General features: G+C 45.0%; 1 protein-coding gene across 3 annotated transcripts in view; it reads right to left on the reverse strand.

The window, feature by feature from the left end:
- FBF1 (Fas binding factor 1) overlaps positions 1 to 15,821 on the reverse strand; it is a 596,028-nt gene that overhangs the window by 233,168 nt on the left and 347,039 nt on the right. For all 3 annotated transcript variants that reach the window (XM_078654557.1, XM_078654558.1, XM_078654559.1), the window contains 2 exons: positions 15,156 to 15,238; positions 13,869 to 13,979 (listed from right to left, as the gene is read on the reverse strand). In XM_078654557.1, the coding sequence (XP_078510683.1) occupies positions 13,869 to 13,979; positions 15,156 to 15,238 (194 nt within the window). The remainder of the gene's footprint in view (positions 1 to 13,868; positions 13,980 to 15,155; positions 15,239 to 15,821) is intronic.

Genomic DNA, 15,821 nt, shown 5'->3' on the forward strand with positions numbered 1-15,821 from the left:
TTTTTGTCCTAGCAATTGAGCCTCTGGCCCGACTAATCTATTGTGATGCCTGAGTGGTGAGCTGGAAGTGGCAAGACGAATCTGAGGACAAGATTGCACTGTACTCAGATGATATCCTGCTCTACTGGCCCCCGCTGTATGGAAATAAATACTTGACCTCTATAAACAAGCATCAGGTCAACCTAAGGAAATACTTGCTAGTACGGCTGACAGGGGAGGACGGGTACATAATATGGCGACCACCTAAGCTGATCTAAACAACTAGATTTAAATACATGTTATGTTATATTATATTGATTTGTAAAGGGCACTAATCACCTGAGAGGGTATCCAGGCATTTGGCTAGGTGTGTAGGTGTGAGGTCCCCAAGATGCTTAGAATGAATAGCCAGGTCTTCAGCTTTTTGAGGAACTCTCGAAGTGATGAGGAGGCTCTGAAGTGGTGAGAGAGGGTCATTTCATGTCTTAGGTGCAATGTTGGAGAATGAGCAACCTCCATTTTTGCTGTTGCGGATGCGGAAATGTGTGCGAGTGAGAGAGGCAGTGCATAGGTGTCTGGTGGGTTGGTGAAACTGTATGTGGCAGTTCAGGTATTGTGGGCCTGTGTTGTGTAGGGCTTTGTTTGTGTGCGTGAGAAGTTTGAATTGGCTGTGTTGTGAATGAGGAGCCAGGGAAGCTTCTTGAGGTGGGGTGTGATGTGGGTGCAGCATGGGAGGTTGAGTATGCGACTTGCAGCAGTGTACTAGATGGCCTGGAGTCTGTGTAGGAGTTATTTGGAAAGTTTGGGGTAGAGTAATTCCGTTGTCCAGTCTGCTGTTAATGAGTACTTGCGTGTTGGTCCATCTGGTGCAATGGGGCAACCACTTGAAGATCTTTCGTAGCATACATAGAATGTGGAAGCACAAGGTACACACTGCATTGACTTGAACTGCCATGTTGAGCTTGTCTAGGATCATCCCAAGATTTCTTGTATGGTCTGTGGGTCTGGGTACTAGCTCCGATGGCCATCAGGTGGATTCCCATGGGGAGGTCTTGTTGCCAAAGACCAGTACTTCTTTCTTGTCGAAGCTGAGCTGCAGGCAGTTGGTGAAGTTGGTCTTGGTGGTGGTGTCTTGTCTGTCAGGGAGAGGATGAGTTGAAAGTCACTGGCGTTGGAGATCGCGGTTATGTCTTGTAATTGGATGATGTTGGTGAGCGGTGTCATGTACATGTTGAAAAGGGTGGGGCTGAGGGAGGATCCCTTTGGTACTCCGCATATCAATCTCTTGGTCTCTGATGTGAATGATGACAACATGACCCTGTGTGTTCTTTCCGTGAGGAAGGAACAAATACATTTGAGAGCAGATCCTTGTATGCCAATCTTGTGGAGTCTTCTAATGAGAGTGTTATGGGAGACAGCGTCGAAAGCTGCAGAGAGGTCAACAAGTTGAGGGCCGCTGTTTCTCCTCAGTCCAGAATGATTTGAATGTCGTCAGTGGCTGCGATGTGTGTTGTTTTGTTGCTGTGGTTCCTTTTATCACCTGACTGAGTGTTGTCAAGAAGAGTTTGAAGTTTGAGGTGGGTTGCGAGTTGCTTGTTGATGGCCTACAAATCACTTTGGCTGGATATGGGAGCAGAGAGATAGGTCGGAAGTTGTTCAGTTGATTCGGGTTAGATGTGCGCTCTGTGAGGATGCCGTTGATTTTTCCAAGTTTACATTCATCCGGACAGACACATACAGATTTTATTGAGGGACTCCTGGCTGACAAGATGACCGAACCACCTGCAGAGGAAAGTCGAAGGTGTTCAGCAGTCGTCACTCAATCCCAAAGAAGGAAGGTGGAAATTGTGAAGGCACAGGTGCATAACTCTGAACTGCTGCCGTAATCGCAGATGCTATAGAAGGAGCAATCTGATCAGAGGACAGATGCTCAAGCCCAGGATGTTCTGGATACCATACTCTCTGTGCCCAGTACATGACCACTTGGTTGTCTTGGGGGACCCGTCTGTCCTAAACTTCTTGAGAACCAGGAGCAGGAGCGGTATCAGCAGAAAGGCATACAGGAATCCCAACTGCCACTTGAGGAGGATCATGCTTCTGAGCGAAACACACCATGGAAACTCTAAAGTGCAGACATTCTGACATTGCATATTCTCAAGAATCTCCCTGTTTATGGAAAGAGACCTTATGCCACCTCCATGTGTGATCCACTAGATGTCAAAGGCTAAGGTCATACACTCTGGCATCCACCCTGGCATTAAACAATCATGTCAGGTGGTTCACCACCAGGAAAATATTTTGGTGGAACAGCAATTTCCAGAGACGCAGGCCCTCCTTTCACAGGGTACATTACCCCACCCTGCCCTGCTTGTTGCAGTACAACATGGAAGTGGTACTGTCCGTGAGCAGCTCTACCAGCCTCCCCTTGATGAATGGAAAGAAGGTTTTCAATGCCACGCAGACGGTCCTCAGCTCAAGAAGGCTGATATGGAGCCAGGACTCCACTGGAGAGCAGAGGTCTCTGATCTCCGCTTTTCCCAGGTGGCCAGACTGACCCAGAATCAATGCATAATCCACACTGTCAGCTCTGGGCACGTAAGGGAGCGGCATCTGTGCTGACTAAATCTTGGGCCAGTAACAATCATTCGAGTCCGCCGGGTTGGCACTGCTCTTAACCCAGTGTGAGAGGTTGTCAACTGATGAAGCATGCCTCAATAAGTTGAGGGTGAGACGACTTCTCAAAAATCTTTTGATGACCTACAACCAAGAGATTCCAGATAAACCTAAATGGACCAAATTGGCCTCAAAGACCCTCAAGTCTCTTACTTGTGTTGTATCACATTTGTGAACACCAGAGAGGCACTGGTGAAACCAAATGGGAGCACAGCAAACTGAGAATGCTCCTGTCGCACCAAGAACGTCAGGTAGCGTCGATAAGCAGGCAGGACAGTCATATGGAAATAGGCATCCTGCAGGTCCAACACCATTATCCAGTCTCTAAGGTCAAGGGCATAAAAGACCTTGCCCAGAGATGGTATTTTGAATTTCTCCTTTCGTAGGAATGTGTTGAGAGCATGCAGGTCAAAAACAGGTCAAAGGACTCTGTCCTTCTTGGTCACAAGAAAGTTGCAGGAACACCAACCACACCTACTTCTGGTGCAGGCTTTCTCTCGATAACCCCTTTGTCCCCATGCAGGCAAGTTCCATCGAACGGTAAGCCCATGAGGGATGACAAGATAGTACCTCAAAAAAGGGTCGACGGAAGCCAAGCGTGGTGGTGAATGGCGACACTGGTGCCAATAGCCCACTGGATGGAGTCGGGTGAATCACAACTGTCATGAATGGGCTCCCTTGGCTAAAAAAGCCAGAAAGTCTCCTCAGATAAGGTGATGTGGTGTGGTGTGGGTGGTATGTCTATGGGGTGAGGCAGGAAGGGAATTGAATAATTGTTCCACAATCTGAAGCCCCGATTGTTCAGATATGATGCTCCTCCATCCAGGGAGGTGAAAGGTGATGCAACCTTCCACTCGGCAATCATGCATTGCAGAAAATGACCTGAAGTGGTTTTGCGGCATCTGAAGGAGGGGAGACTGCTGTTTGGTTAGACCAGTGGTTCCCTATCTGTATATCGCAGCACTCAAAAGCAGCCAGGGGCGTCACGCACCAAGCACACAGTCTGGGAATCACTGCTTGAAGCAAATATATATATCACTGATTGTGTTTACATTTAAAGCTTGTTTCAGATAACGTACAGCAATTGAGTTACAGAGCCTCATGGCTTCAAATACCAAAATAGCTAGAAATTGACAAAAAAACCTATGTAATCACTTAACAGTAATAGCACATGGTAGAAACATGCAACGGGAAGAAACGTAGGTTCCAATAGATAAAAGTACTACGGATTTCCTAAGAAGCTGATCCCACTACTCCACATAATATAAAAGACAACTGCCAGAGCATGCAGTGTTCCCCAAATGCATGCATACATCCCCAATATTTAAGAAGACAACTGTAGTGGCTCTAAATTGCCTCAAGGATTACATTTTAAACGGGTCCGATATGTCCCACTTCCCATGGAGCCTTCCCAATACTTCTGAAAAAGCTACTGACAGAGCCTACAGTGTTAGCTCTTGAACTCTGAAAAACATTTCTGTTAATTATTTGTATTATTCGGTACAACCGGGTATATGATAGGTATAGCAGTCGTAAGGAGTGTGATATTAGTTAATAAGGTTTTTGGTGTGGAAAAATATAGAACTTGCTATGGGCGTGACAACATCACTGATAAAATCATTTAGTATTAGCGCTTTGCAATAATATGATATTTATCTCTGTTAAAGGTGTCGAGATTTCCTTCTAAAGTAAACCTATGTCCCTCTCTCTACCTTTGCTGCAGAGTTCTGAGTGATTCATCTTGGCACAACAGAACTGATCTGAAAGCTCAAGTCCCCATCCTAGGGATAGCCCAGCTGTAAGGGAACCCCCATCTACTAGAACACATTATTCTCCTCACATTGTCTTCCTTCTTCTGTTCTGGCTAATTGCATGTCATGCTCTCTCTCGCAATGGTATCTATCCTATTAGCTCATAATGGAGTGAGCTTTATTGCGGAAAGTGATCATAACGCCCAGGAGCACTTAGAGGAGGACAGTTTCCCCCCTGACCCTTGCCTCTACCTTCTTGCCTGAATCATTGCCTGCTTCCCTGAAAACTCATTGGCGGACCCAGCCTGCTCCATCATACTCCTGCATAGTCACCACATTCTCGCCTTACTTTGGCACGCCTTAGCCGGTTCACGGAACACAAAGAGCTCTACACTCATTATTAACTGGTTCTACAACCCCATCTGTCTACGATTTCTATCTCTCATTTAACAGCTGTCAGAAGCCCGGACATGGATCCAAAAAACGTAAGACCTATCCTTACAAATTTGGAGCCATCTGGCAATAATGCTTATACAATTAAATACCTGCCTAACCTATCAAAAATGCATCAAAAAAACATCAAACACAGACTCCTAAAAGCACACCCAGAAACCCTCATTTCGGATCCTTACTTCTGCATAAAAAAATGGTAGAACAATAACTGACGCACTAAATGGAGGTTGGTATTTTACTCACTGCTCCGATTCATCACATCCAAAAAGAGGACCCCTCATAGGCTTAGACTTACTGTTGCCCCCTCACCTACCTACGGAATAGAAGCAACCATTTACAACAATGGGACTATCCTTATACAATCATCTACCCACAACCTGGTCATTTTTTACACCATTTTCACCATCATCAAGAACACAATGTCTAGTAACGAAACCTCACCCTCCCAAGATCCCCCTATTTCCTCTGACAACCCACCAAATCCACAAAATGTGTCTTCTCACTACCTCGACATCTCGGATGACCCAACCCCTTCCCTTCTTTGCTCCATTATAGGGACCTGTGTAATAAATAGCAACTCTTCTGTGACATTAGGTGGGCCAGAATCTCTCTCCTCCCACTCTCTAACTAGTCAACATGCTCACCACTGACCTAGAGCAATTAGGTCACAGTCACTTAGCCCCTTATGGCATATCATCACCCCTTCTACACCCCGCCACCCATTCACATTATTGCGGACACTCCTATAGTTCTCACAACTCTCCCCATAGCTACACCGGTGTCACACCCATATTCTGGTCTCCCTAACCAGGCCAGAAAAGTGACTCATAAGACCCTTGAACCTCTTCGTAACCAGTTGCTACTCTTCCCACCTTGCGAAGCACTTCACATCTCTACCCTGCCTCTGCTTCTCTCTAACCTTTCCCCCTCTAGACTACCCCCCTCACAGCTCCTGTCCCCAAGTACCAGGAACCCGCTCCCACACAGCTTTTGAATCCAGACTGGTCGAGATTTCACGTGCCCTTCAACAACTAAAGGCTGATGTTTAAAGCCTTTTACACCTCTCCTCCGAGGTATCTGATTAACGGAAGACTAGTGGGTCCATGAAGACTGAGTGCCTCAGCTACACACATCCCTCTAAATCCTGCTCCAGACTCTCTGCGCGTCCCTCACCCACTGTGACCTCATCACATGTGGCCCCTACACACCAAAGATGGAAAATCCCACCCCTCAGCAACGACTCCTCTCTGCCTTTCAGAGTTAAAGACCCACCCCAATACAAGGATATTATAACCCTACCACTCTCTTATGACCCATCATATGCTGTTAACACAGATAATTTGTGCAAAATTGAAGAAATCGACTCTGATCCATTTAGAAAACCTACGGTAAACTCTAGATCCTTAAATAAGCACAACCTCACTTGAGTCCCCACCACTATTCCTCCCTCAGATGATCCCAAACCACAGCTTAAATGCATGCTTCTCAACTGCAGATCAGCAGTAGAACATACTGCTGACATTGCGGCCCTCTTCCTTGCTCATGATCCAGACATTCTAGTGCTGACGGAAACCTGGCTTAACGACTCATCTGGACCAATTATCGACATACTAGTGCCCCATAGCTATGACCTCATCAGGCTAGATAGATCAGGTGGACAATGTGGAGGCAACGCATGTATACATCGTAACAATTTATCAGTTAGACATCTGCAAACAGATTCCTTGTCGTCATGTGAATACTTGTGCTTTGAGCTCTCATGCAATAACAGGCACCAATGCAAATTCCACGCGCTCTATAACACTCTACGAGACAATCTCCCTTTTATAGAACAGTTCATGAAAATCATCTCAACAGATGCGGAGTGTCACGGCACCCCGATTTTACTTGGAGTCTTTACCTCCATTGGAATGATATGAATGACACGTCAGTCAACAGCCTCAAATCCTTCTTAGTAGACCTAAACCTCACTCAAATATGTGATAGCCCAACTCACAACAAGGGAGCTACCTTAGATCTGGTCATGGGTAAGATCAACTCCATTCAACTTGATTCAATCGCCCCTTGTGTCTGGACGGACCACCATTGCATCTCCTTCAGAATCTGGCAAAGAAGTCTTAGAAACATTAACGTATATGATCTGACTTCATGCACTGATAACATCCTGCTCCCTCCTCTGGACAGGTCTGATATCGGCGACCTTACAGCCCACTATAATCGCTCCATGACTAACATCTTAGACAGCATGGCACTGCTACAACAAAAAAGAATGCCGTCCAAAATCTCCAAACCTTGGTATAATGGTAGCTTAAATACTGAAAGAAGAAATCTGACGCTGGCGGAACGTTTGTGGAGATCTTCTCCCTCCCTTGACAATCTCACTCAGCTGAGATCTCTGAGAAATATATATAAAACAAATGCATCAGATGCTCTAAAGCCAGTTACTTCAGAAAGCAACTAGAGCAAGCCAAAAAACGGCCGAAAAAATTGTTTGAACTCATCAAGCTTCAATCAAACAGCCAACCTAACCCTCTCTTAATGGATCTCTGTTTGCAGCCTAATTGTGAGGAATTTGCCGCCTTCTTCAGTGAAAAGACAACAAAGATCAAACTTGAACTGCAGGCAGCTTTGGAGAATCTACCTGTTACCTATTCTCTGTCTGGGTTTGGTGTGCCCCCACCTGTTCCGATTCTCCCCCCAAAAACAATGCTACTTGGAGCCTATTCCAAACCTTGGACGAAAGCACCATTTGAAAAACTCTGGCTACACTGAAACCCTCCAACCACTTCAGCAATCCCTTGCCATCGAACCTCTTCAATGAGATCAGATCATTCATACTCCCTCTTTGGACAAAAATTGTTAACGCTTCTCTGCTTCAAGGTTCGACGGCAGACCATACTAACCATCACAATTTTCATCGAATTTCCAACATTCCTACTCTGGCAAAGCTCCTAGAGAAATGCGTACACACCCAGCTATGTAGCCACATTGAACTATTCCAGTTGCTGGAACAATTCCAATCCCACTACCGTCAGGGTCATAGCATGTAATTCACTCTTACCCACATTGTTTATGATGCACTACAAATACTGTACCTTAATGAATCGTGCCTTTTGAACCTCCTCAACCTATTGTCAGCTTTTGATACAGTGAGTCATGATACCGTTATGGATTTACTGGAACATATGATGGCACTATCAGGGACTGTGCTAAACTGGTTCTCCTCATTCCTACACAATAGAACACAAAGACTTGAGGTGAATCAGTCTCTGTCTAACCCCTCACCACTCACTCTGGGGGGACACAGGGGTCTACGCTTTCACCCATTCACTTCAACCTGTTCATAGAGTCTCTAACAGAAATCCTGAAATTATCCAACATCCATTATCACATGTATGCCAATGACACACAACTGTACCCGAAGGTCTCCCCTCAGAGGACATTAGGTCCTCAAACGCCGCACTTCAGGGAATGCAAAGTTGGTTGACACTCAATCACCTGAAATTAAACGCTCTTAAAACAGAATTCCTCCTTATCGCCCTAGCTGAACAGTCGCCAGTTGAAGAACATTGATTCCGCGAGCTCTCTGAGAATAATGCTAAATAAGCATCTGGACATGCAGAAGCATATTAGTGCTCTTACCAAAGGAGCAAACGTCCAACTGAGCATCCTAAGGAAAATAAAACCGTTCCTACCCCACACGACTTCAAGATTACGGTTCAAGCCCTAATGATCTCCAAACTGGATCATGGTAGAGCAACCCTCTGTGGCCTTCCTAGGTCGACCATGGCACCACTGAGGGCCTCTCTAAACTCCGCTGCAAGGTTCATTAGAGGCGCAAAATGTTATCATCACATCACGCCTGAGTTGAAATCACTAAATTGGCTCCAGTATGAAGCAAGGATACATCTAAAAATTGCATGCATGACCCACAGCTTTACATTTTAACACCCCAATCTGGTGCATAAACGTGAGCTTTCAGGGGGTTCTAGATCTTCTAGGGGGTCCAGCACTTTACTTCTCAAACCACCGAAATTCCATAAAAAGAAAACCTACAATCGAGCATTCTCGGGTATTGCACCAAGAATTTTGAACTCCCTTCCACCTGAAATAAGACGGAATAATTCCACAGCTTCCTTCAAAAGGGAAGTTAAAGAGATACTGCTGAAGAAATTTCTAGGCTAGATATTAAACGCCCAAGGACTCACAAGTTTACACTGTGTTGTGTGTAACATGCCAGTCTTACATCCACAATGACTAGGAAATTTCAGAAATTTTAATCTGGCGACTGCTGAGATTAGTGCACTAGCTCTACAGCACACATGCCATTAAGGAAAGATAGCTCAGCGGGCTAAAGCATCTGCCACAAAGATCATCTGTAACTCACAGGACACAATTTCCAGTCCTCAGTGCTATCCGCTGTAACACAGAATTTGCAAGTGACACAGTATAATATTACAGAGACAAATAACTTTGGGGCACATATGCTACATAAACGATTACCACTCACAGGGCCCTGCTCAGGAAAGGTCATATTACTTGAAAGTGTTGTCTGCTCCAGGCTGGGAAACATTGTTTACAACGCATGCAATACATTGCATGCAATTCATTGCATGCCATTACAGCGCAAATCGTTACAACAGCGCGTTGTTACATCGAATGCAATTACAATGCAAGTCGTTATGACTTGCTGTAGGGGGCAGAAGGTGTTGGATTTGTTGGATTTTCAACTCAACATCTTCCCTACTGTTGCACACACTGGAGTTGGAATAGTAAATTATACTATTCCAAACTCCAGCGCCCCCATACAGCACGTTGTTGTAACGACTTGTGTTGTAATGGCATGCATAGAAAACGTATGTGTGGTAACAAGTGCTATTCCTTCAGGATTTCTACACCACAAGCAATGTCTGCCCTTCATTCAGAACTCGATGTTCAGCTTCAATCTGAAGCTCAGACACACAAATGGCTGATATTTGCCAGGAAAAACAACAAATAACTATTCCAAACCCGAGCCTGTGGTATGAACCAGGGCCAATTCAGACCCTAACTTTCACAAAACCAGGTTACTTGGATTCACCCTGAACACAAACCTCAGTTTCAAGGACCATACTACCAAGGATACAAGGACATCCTGGCACGATCATATTGGAGGCAACAATGTGCAAGAAAGAAAAACCTAGATGGCAGACACAGACCTTCTCTATCAATGCACCCATGATCTGAAACAACATTCCTGCATTTAACAGGGCCTCTCAAACCCTGCTCAGGAACGAGCTAAAGTCACACCTCTTTAAAGAGCCCTACATCACAATGCAGTAACAGTTCATTTCTCCGAGAATCGCATGTCCCTCCAATATGTTGTTGACGCTGCTTGGGGCTCCGAAGTCGATAAGATTACATCTATGATGATAATACCTTTATTGGCTTCATTCCAATGATTTTCAGGGAGAAAAATGGATGTACTCCCGAGGCCAGGCCTACCCCCCGTGCCCTCCTACCTCACCCCCCCAACCACCAAAAAAGTAACATAATGGGGAGTCACAGCCAATAGCCAATAGGTCAAGGGAGCCATGGGTAAAAAAAATCTGGGAACCACTGGGTCAGACTGTTGTCTCTGGGGGTCTGGATGCTGAATGCCTGATTCCTTGTCTTTACCTCAAAAGGACTGAGAGGCTTGTTGTTGCAGGGGCACATTCTGGCACTGGGAAAGTGGACTTGCTCTCTTTAAATCTCTCTAGGGCAAAGTCCAAGTTCACTTCAAAGAGCCGAGAGCCTTCAAAAGGCAGGTCCATTAAAGTGTGCATGGCGCCTAAGCAACACACTGGTCCTGACTGCCCTTCCCAGACAGTAAGTAGTGTCTAGACCTGAGATATGGAATGCTTTGCTGCGTCTTAATCATCCCCTAAAAGAGTCAGTGAGGTTGGCAGAATGTCCACAGGGATAGCCAGCAAGATGTCCATCACTCTATCCCACAATGTAAGTGAGTATCTTCCCAGGAGGCAGTTAAGGTTGGCTTACCGAAGAGTAAGGATAGTAGAGGAAAACATGCGCTTTGTGAATGTTTCCATGCTTTTGGATTCAATATCAGGCGCGGTGGTTAGAAAAGCATTCAGGTTAATTCTGCTTGTGGAAGCCTGCAATGCTAAGCTTTCCAGAGTTGAATGTTGCAAGAGGAAATCCGGGTCTGGCCTACGTTGGATTGCTGTCTGCCTATTGACTGGAGAATAAAATCCTGTTTTTGCCCAGGTGCCCGTCAGCACGTCAGCCAGAGTCTCAGGAAAGGGTAGGAGAATTTCTTCAGTCGTCTGTCCTGGGTTAAGGATCTCCATCAAGACATCTGTTTTGACTTCATTAATGAGTGAGCTAAGATCTAAAACTTCAGCCACTCTCCTAATTATTGTTGCTAAGGAGGCAGACTCCTCTGTTGTCTTTGTGGGTTTAGGAGATTCAAGTTAGCCTGGCTGATGATGGCTGATTAGCCAGAAACTGGTCCCAGGATGCTTGTTTCCGGTCCAAGGAAGACATGGCTTGGCAGTTCGGGCTGGACTGTTCCCATGAGGCACAGGGTCAGAATGATTTGCATATGGCTATGTCTGAACTGGGGTGGCGGAGTGAGCTAAAGAATAATGATGGATTAAACCCAGATCAGTTCACTGGGGGAGAGTGCTTGCAATGTTCAACACTCCGTCCATCATCCCCTTTGGTTTTGCTTTGTTCGCTCTAAGTTGGCAGAGTATGCCCGGACGTGGGTCCCTTGCTCACTTTGCCACTCTTTTCAAGCTAGCCTGGCTGCTGGCTGATTAGCCAGAAACGGGTCCCAGGATGCTTGTTTCCGGTCCAGGGAAGACATGGCGTGGCAGTTCGGGCTGGACTGTTCCCATGAGGCACAGGGTCAGACTGATTTGCATATGGCCATGTCTGAACTGGGGTGGCGGAGTGAACTAAAGAATGATGATGGATTAAACCCAGATCAGTTGACTGGGGTTGAGTGCTTGCAATGTTCAACACTCCGTCCATCATCCCCTTTGGTTTTACCTTGGTCTGTTTCATGGTCTTCAGTGTGGAGGCAATTGGCCTGAAATGCCCATTCATGGAGAATGGTGTGGCTCCTTTGGAGTCTTCTTATGTAGGGGAGTTCATTCAACAAGTATTTTGGATCTGGGGCTTTAATCATGTTGCTATAAAGTTTAATATGGTTCACAGAAGACCTCTGAGACACTAAACAACACTGTAAACAGCTAGAAGGAAAATGGAGAGCCAGCGACGACACAACCAACAGAAACTACCTACAAGGCTACACTAAGACACTATCATCAGCAAATAGGAGACACCAACAAAAAAGCTCTAGTTGACTGCATCAAAGGAAGCTCCAACAGCTGTAAGGAGATCTTCTTGATTGTCAAAGATTTCACCTCTGTCACTGTTAACAACATCGCTGCCTCTCAACAACTCTGATACAACCTATCCAACTTCTTCCTCTGCAAATTTGCAAACATCTACAGCAACTTCGCACACCAACCTAACCCCTGAGAACTCGCCACTAATCTACCTACCACCAACCAAGATGGCCACCTGACTGAATGGACAATCCTCACCAGAAACGACACAGCAGGAATCATGCGGAGCATCCAAACAGGCCCCCCAACTGACCCATACCCCCCAACGCATCTGCCATCTGGGAATATCATTATTAGCACCACCCTAACCCACATCAACACCTCCATCATGGCCTCCACTTTACCACGTGAATAGAAGCTTGCAGAAATCAATGCCATCCTTAAGAAGTTCACAGCTGACACAAAGCAACTGAGCAGCTTTCAATCCAGCTCCTTGCACACAAGAAATCTTGGGATCCATCCTAAAAAACAAGCTCAACATGATGGCTCAAGCCAACACAGTGTTCACCTCTCGCTACCACATCCTACGCATGGAGCTAAAGATCTTCAAATGGTTAAATCAGAACACCAAAAGGACGGCCACACAAGTACTCATCACCAGCAGGCTGGACTATGGCAATACTCTCTACGCTGGAATCTCCAAACCCTTTCACATGATCCAGATCATCCAGAACACCATTGCAAGACTCATCCTTGACCTCCCACTCCGCATGCACATCACACCGCACCTCAGGAAGCTTCACTGGCTCCCCATTCACAAGTGCAGCCAATTTAAACTTCTCACACACACATCCAAAGCCCTACACAACACAGGACCAGAATACCTGAACAGCCGCATACACTTTCACCAATCCACCAGACACCTATGCTCTGCCTCATTCTCACACACTCCCTGCATCAGCGAAAGAAAAACTGGAGGTCACTCTTTCTCCTATATCGCACCCAAGACATGAAACAACCTCCCTTGACACATCAAAGCCTTTTCCTCACTTCTTGAGTTTGCCAAGAAGCTGAATATGTGGCTCTTCTTATAAGCACCTTGGGGACCACACACCTACACACTGGCCCAAGTGCCTGGATACCTTCTCGGGAGATGAGTGCGCTATACAAAGTAACATAACAAACAGTGCTTGTGTTGGGCTTCTCAAAGGTTGTGAAGAGTACCCGTTCGGCAAGATAAAGGTACGTCTGCTACTTTCAATGGTGAATTGGGGGTATATGTGCCATTTTGTGACTTATGACTGATCTAATCCAGGGTTTATGATTTGCAGTGGCATTTAGATTGAACAACTAACTGTAGTAAAACAGTCTTAAGAAAGATTGTAATGAATAGATTTCCCCTTCAATCAGCTACATGCTGTTACAGATTCAGTCACTAAACTGACCTGTGTACTGGACAAGAGATTTGCCCGGAGCGCAAATTTCATTGTATGAAGGCCTTAACATCTAACACAGAGGCTTAAGGTTGCATCGCCTATCAAATTTTACCATTTCCTATTAGACATCTCTCCCCGTGAACGATCAGATTACATTAGATCAGATTGAGTTAGATTGGATTAGATTGGATTACCACGTTACAAACACTCGCAAGAGAAAGGATGTTATAACCTACGTGGGCCTTCAGGAAGCAGGACAGAGGCTGGCATACTCTGGAACGGTTGGTTGGTAGAAGGCTGTGAAGAACGCGCAGGATGCTGCTGTTGGCGTCCAACAATAAAGGGTTCTAAGGCAAAAGGGAGATGAAATAAAAAAGGTCCAGTGTAAGCATTAAGATCATTAAAGGGATGATGCTGGGTCAATGGCTAAGCATGAAGGGAGTCAGTATGACATGCAGTAGAGGATAAAGGGGGTCAATATGACATGCACCAGGTCCCTCAGTTTACAATGGGTTTGAGATTGACGGAAATCGGAGTGCCTGCTTGAAACTGAGTGGAGATGATAGATAGATCCAGCACCACCAGAGCATCAAGGGAAGCACAGGGTGTTATCAAGGAAGTGTATAGGGTAGGCCTTTCACACACAGACTATGCAGTGGGTTAACAACACAAAAGGACTGTCAATGGTCTGTACTTAAGTTGTACAGACCATTGACAGTCCTTTTGTGTTGTTATACTGTGAATAAGGGGTTTGTCTGTCCTTTGGTCTTTAAATAATTTTCCCCTTAGACCCTCCACCAACCTTGTTTTTTGACGATATACACTGGGTTAGCCAAGGCAAGTTGAGCAACTGAGCAGTCTAAGGAAGCTGGAGGAAAAGGGGCAATAACATGAAAAGAGGGGATTGAAAAAATGAATAAAGATACAATTAATGTGCTGAATAAATCCGACACATTAGTTGAATTCCACCTCAGCTGGGGCAGACAATCATCTATTCTGACCCCCTGAAGATAATTCTTGTCATAACATTGCGTCAGTTCAGCAATGATGTTCTCCTTTAACTCCTACACCTAGGAAAGTCTTACCTGAACCCTGTCCAGACGCACCAGAAGTGCACCCTTCTACTGATGACTCTATGCCTGATCAGACAGCATTCTTCTGATCGTTACTCCTCTAAAGCTAGGACAGACACCATGCCTTAAGTGATGGATGTAATGCTTGAAATAATCGCAACCACTGGCAATTTCTCGGGTCGCCTCCCATTTGAGTGGTCTACAGTGAGTGTTGTCATTTAATTTCCTTTGGTGAATGTTAGTCAATGAATGTGCCATACCGCCAGTACACAGTAGTGCAGCATCATTGTTTTATAGTTCACTTTTTGTTTATATAATAGCAGAGTCAGGCTGAATTTCAAATAAAACAACTTATAAGTAACAGGAATAGGAAAAACAGACCAGAAGAGGAAGCTGTGGCCTACCACTGATAAGCTGCCCGAAGGAAGATAGGTGAGGTGGCAAACAAACCTGCATGCGGTGGCTCTTCACTTTTCGGAAAAGAATGAGGAATTGACACTGCTTCCTTTGGGATTTCCTGAAGTGCTGGAGACCTGTGGAAGAGGCAATGCACTGATAATGATGTAATTGCTTCTTTCAAAGTCAAGTGTGGAGACCAATATTTCATCGTTCAGCAAAATGACAGTATTATGTTGATCAGAGTAGCTGCCTTAAATTTTGATTACAAAATTAATGTTACGTCTAACAAGAGCACTTGAAATAGATAACTAAAACGGTTATCATTGGCAATATACCATAAACCGATTTTGGATGATTAAAACTTTAAGGAAATAGTTATAAAATATACAATATAAAACAACTGCAGAATATATGAAAAATGGATGGATGGAAATTCAATAATTATAAGTTTACATTTTTCGATTGTTCCTGTTGGAAGCTGCTAACTGAAAATGCAGTTCTGCCTTCTTGTGATGAGGAGAATAAACACATTTTGACAAGATGGCACGTTCTTTGACATGCTCAACCAATAATACTTAATTCCAATAGTGAAATAGGAGGAAGGAATAATAAAAACATTTGCTACAATGATAGCTAAAAGATGTAAGTACTAAGTATCAGTAACATGGGGAATATTTCAAGTGGTTGACGATCAGAAAAACCACAGCTTTTCTCCCC

The sequence above is a fragment of the Lissotriton helveticus genome, chromosome 7 (genome assembly GCF_964261635.1).
Source record: "Lissotriton helveticus chromosome 7, aLisHel1.1, whole genome shotgun sequence".
NCBI lineage: Eukaryota > Metazoa > Chordata > Amphibia > Caudata > Salamandridae > Lissotriton > Lissotriton helveticus.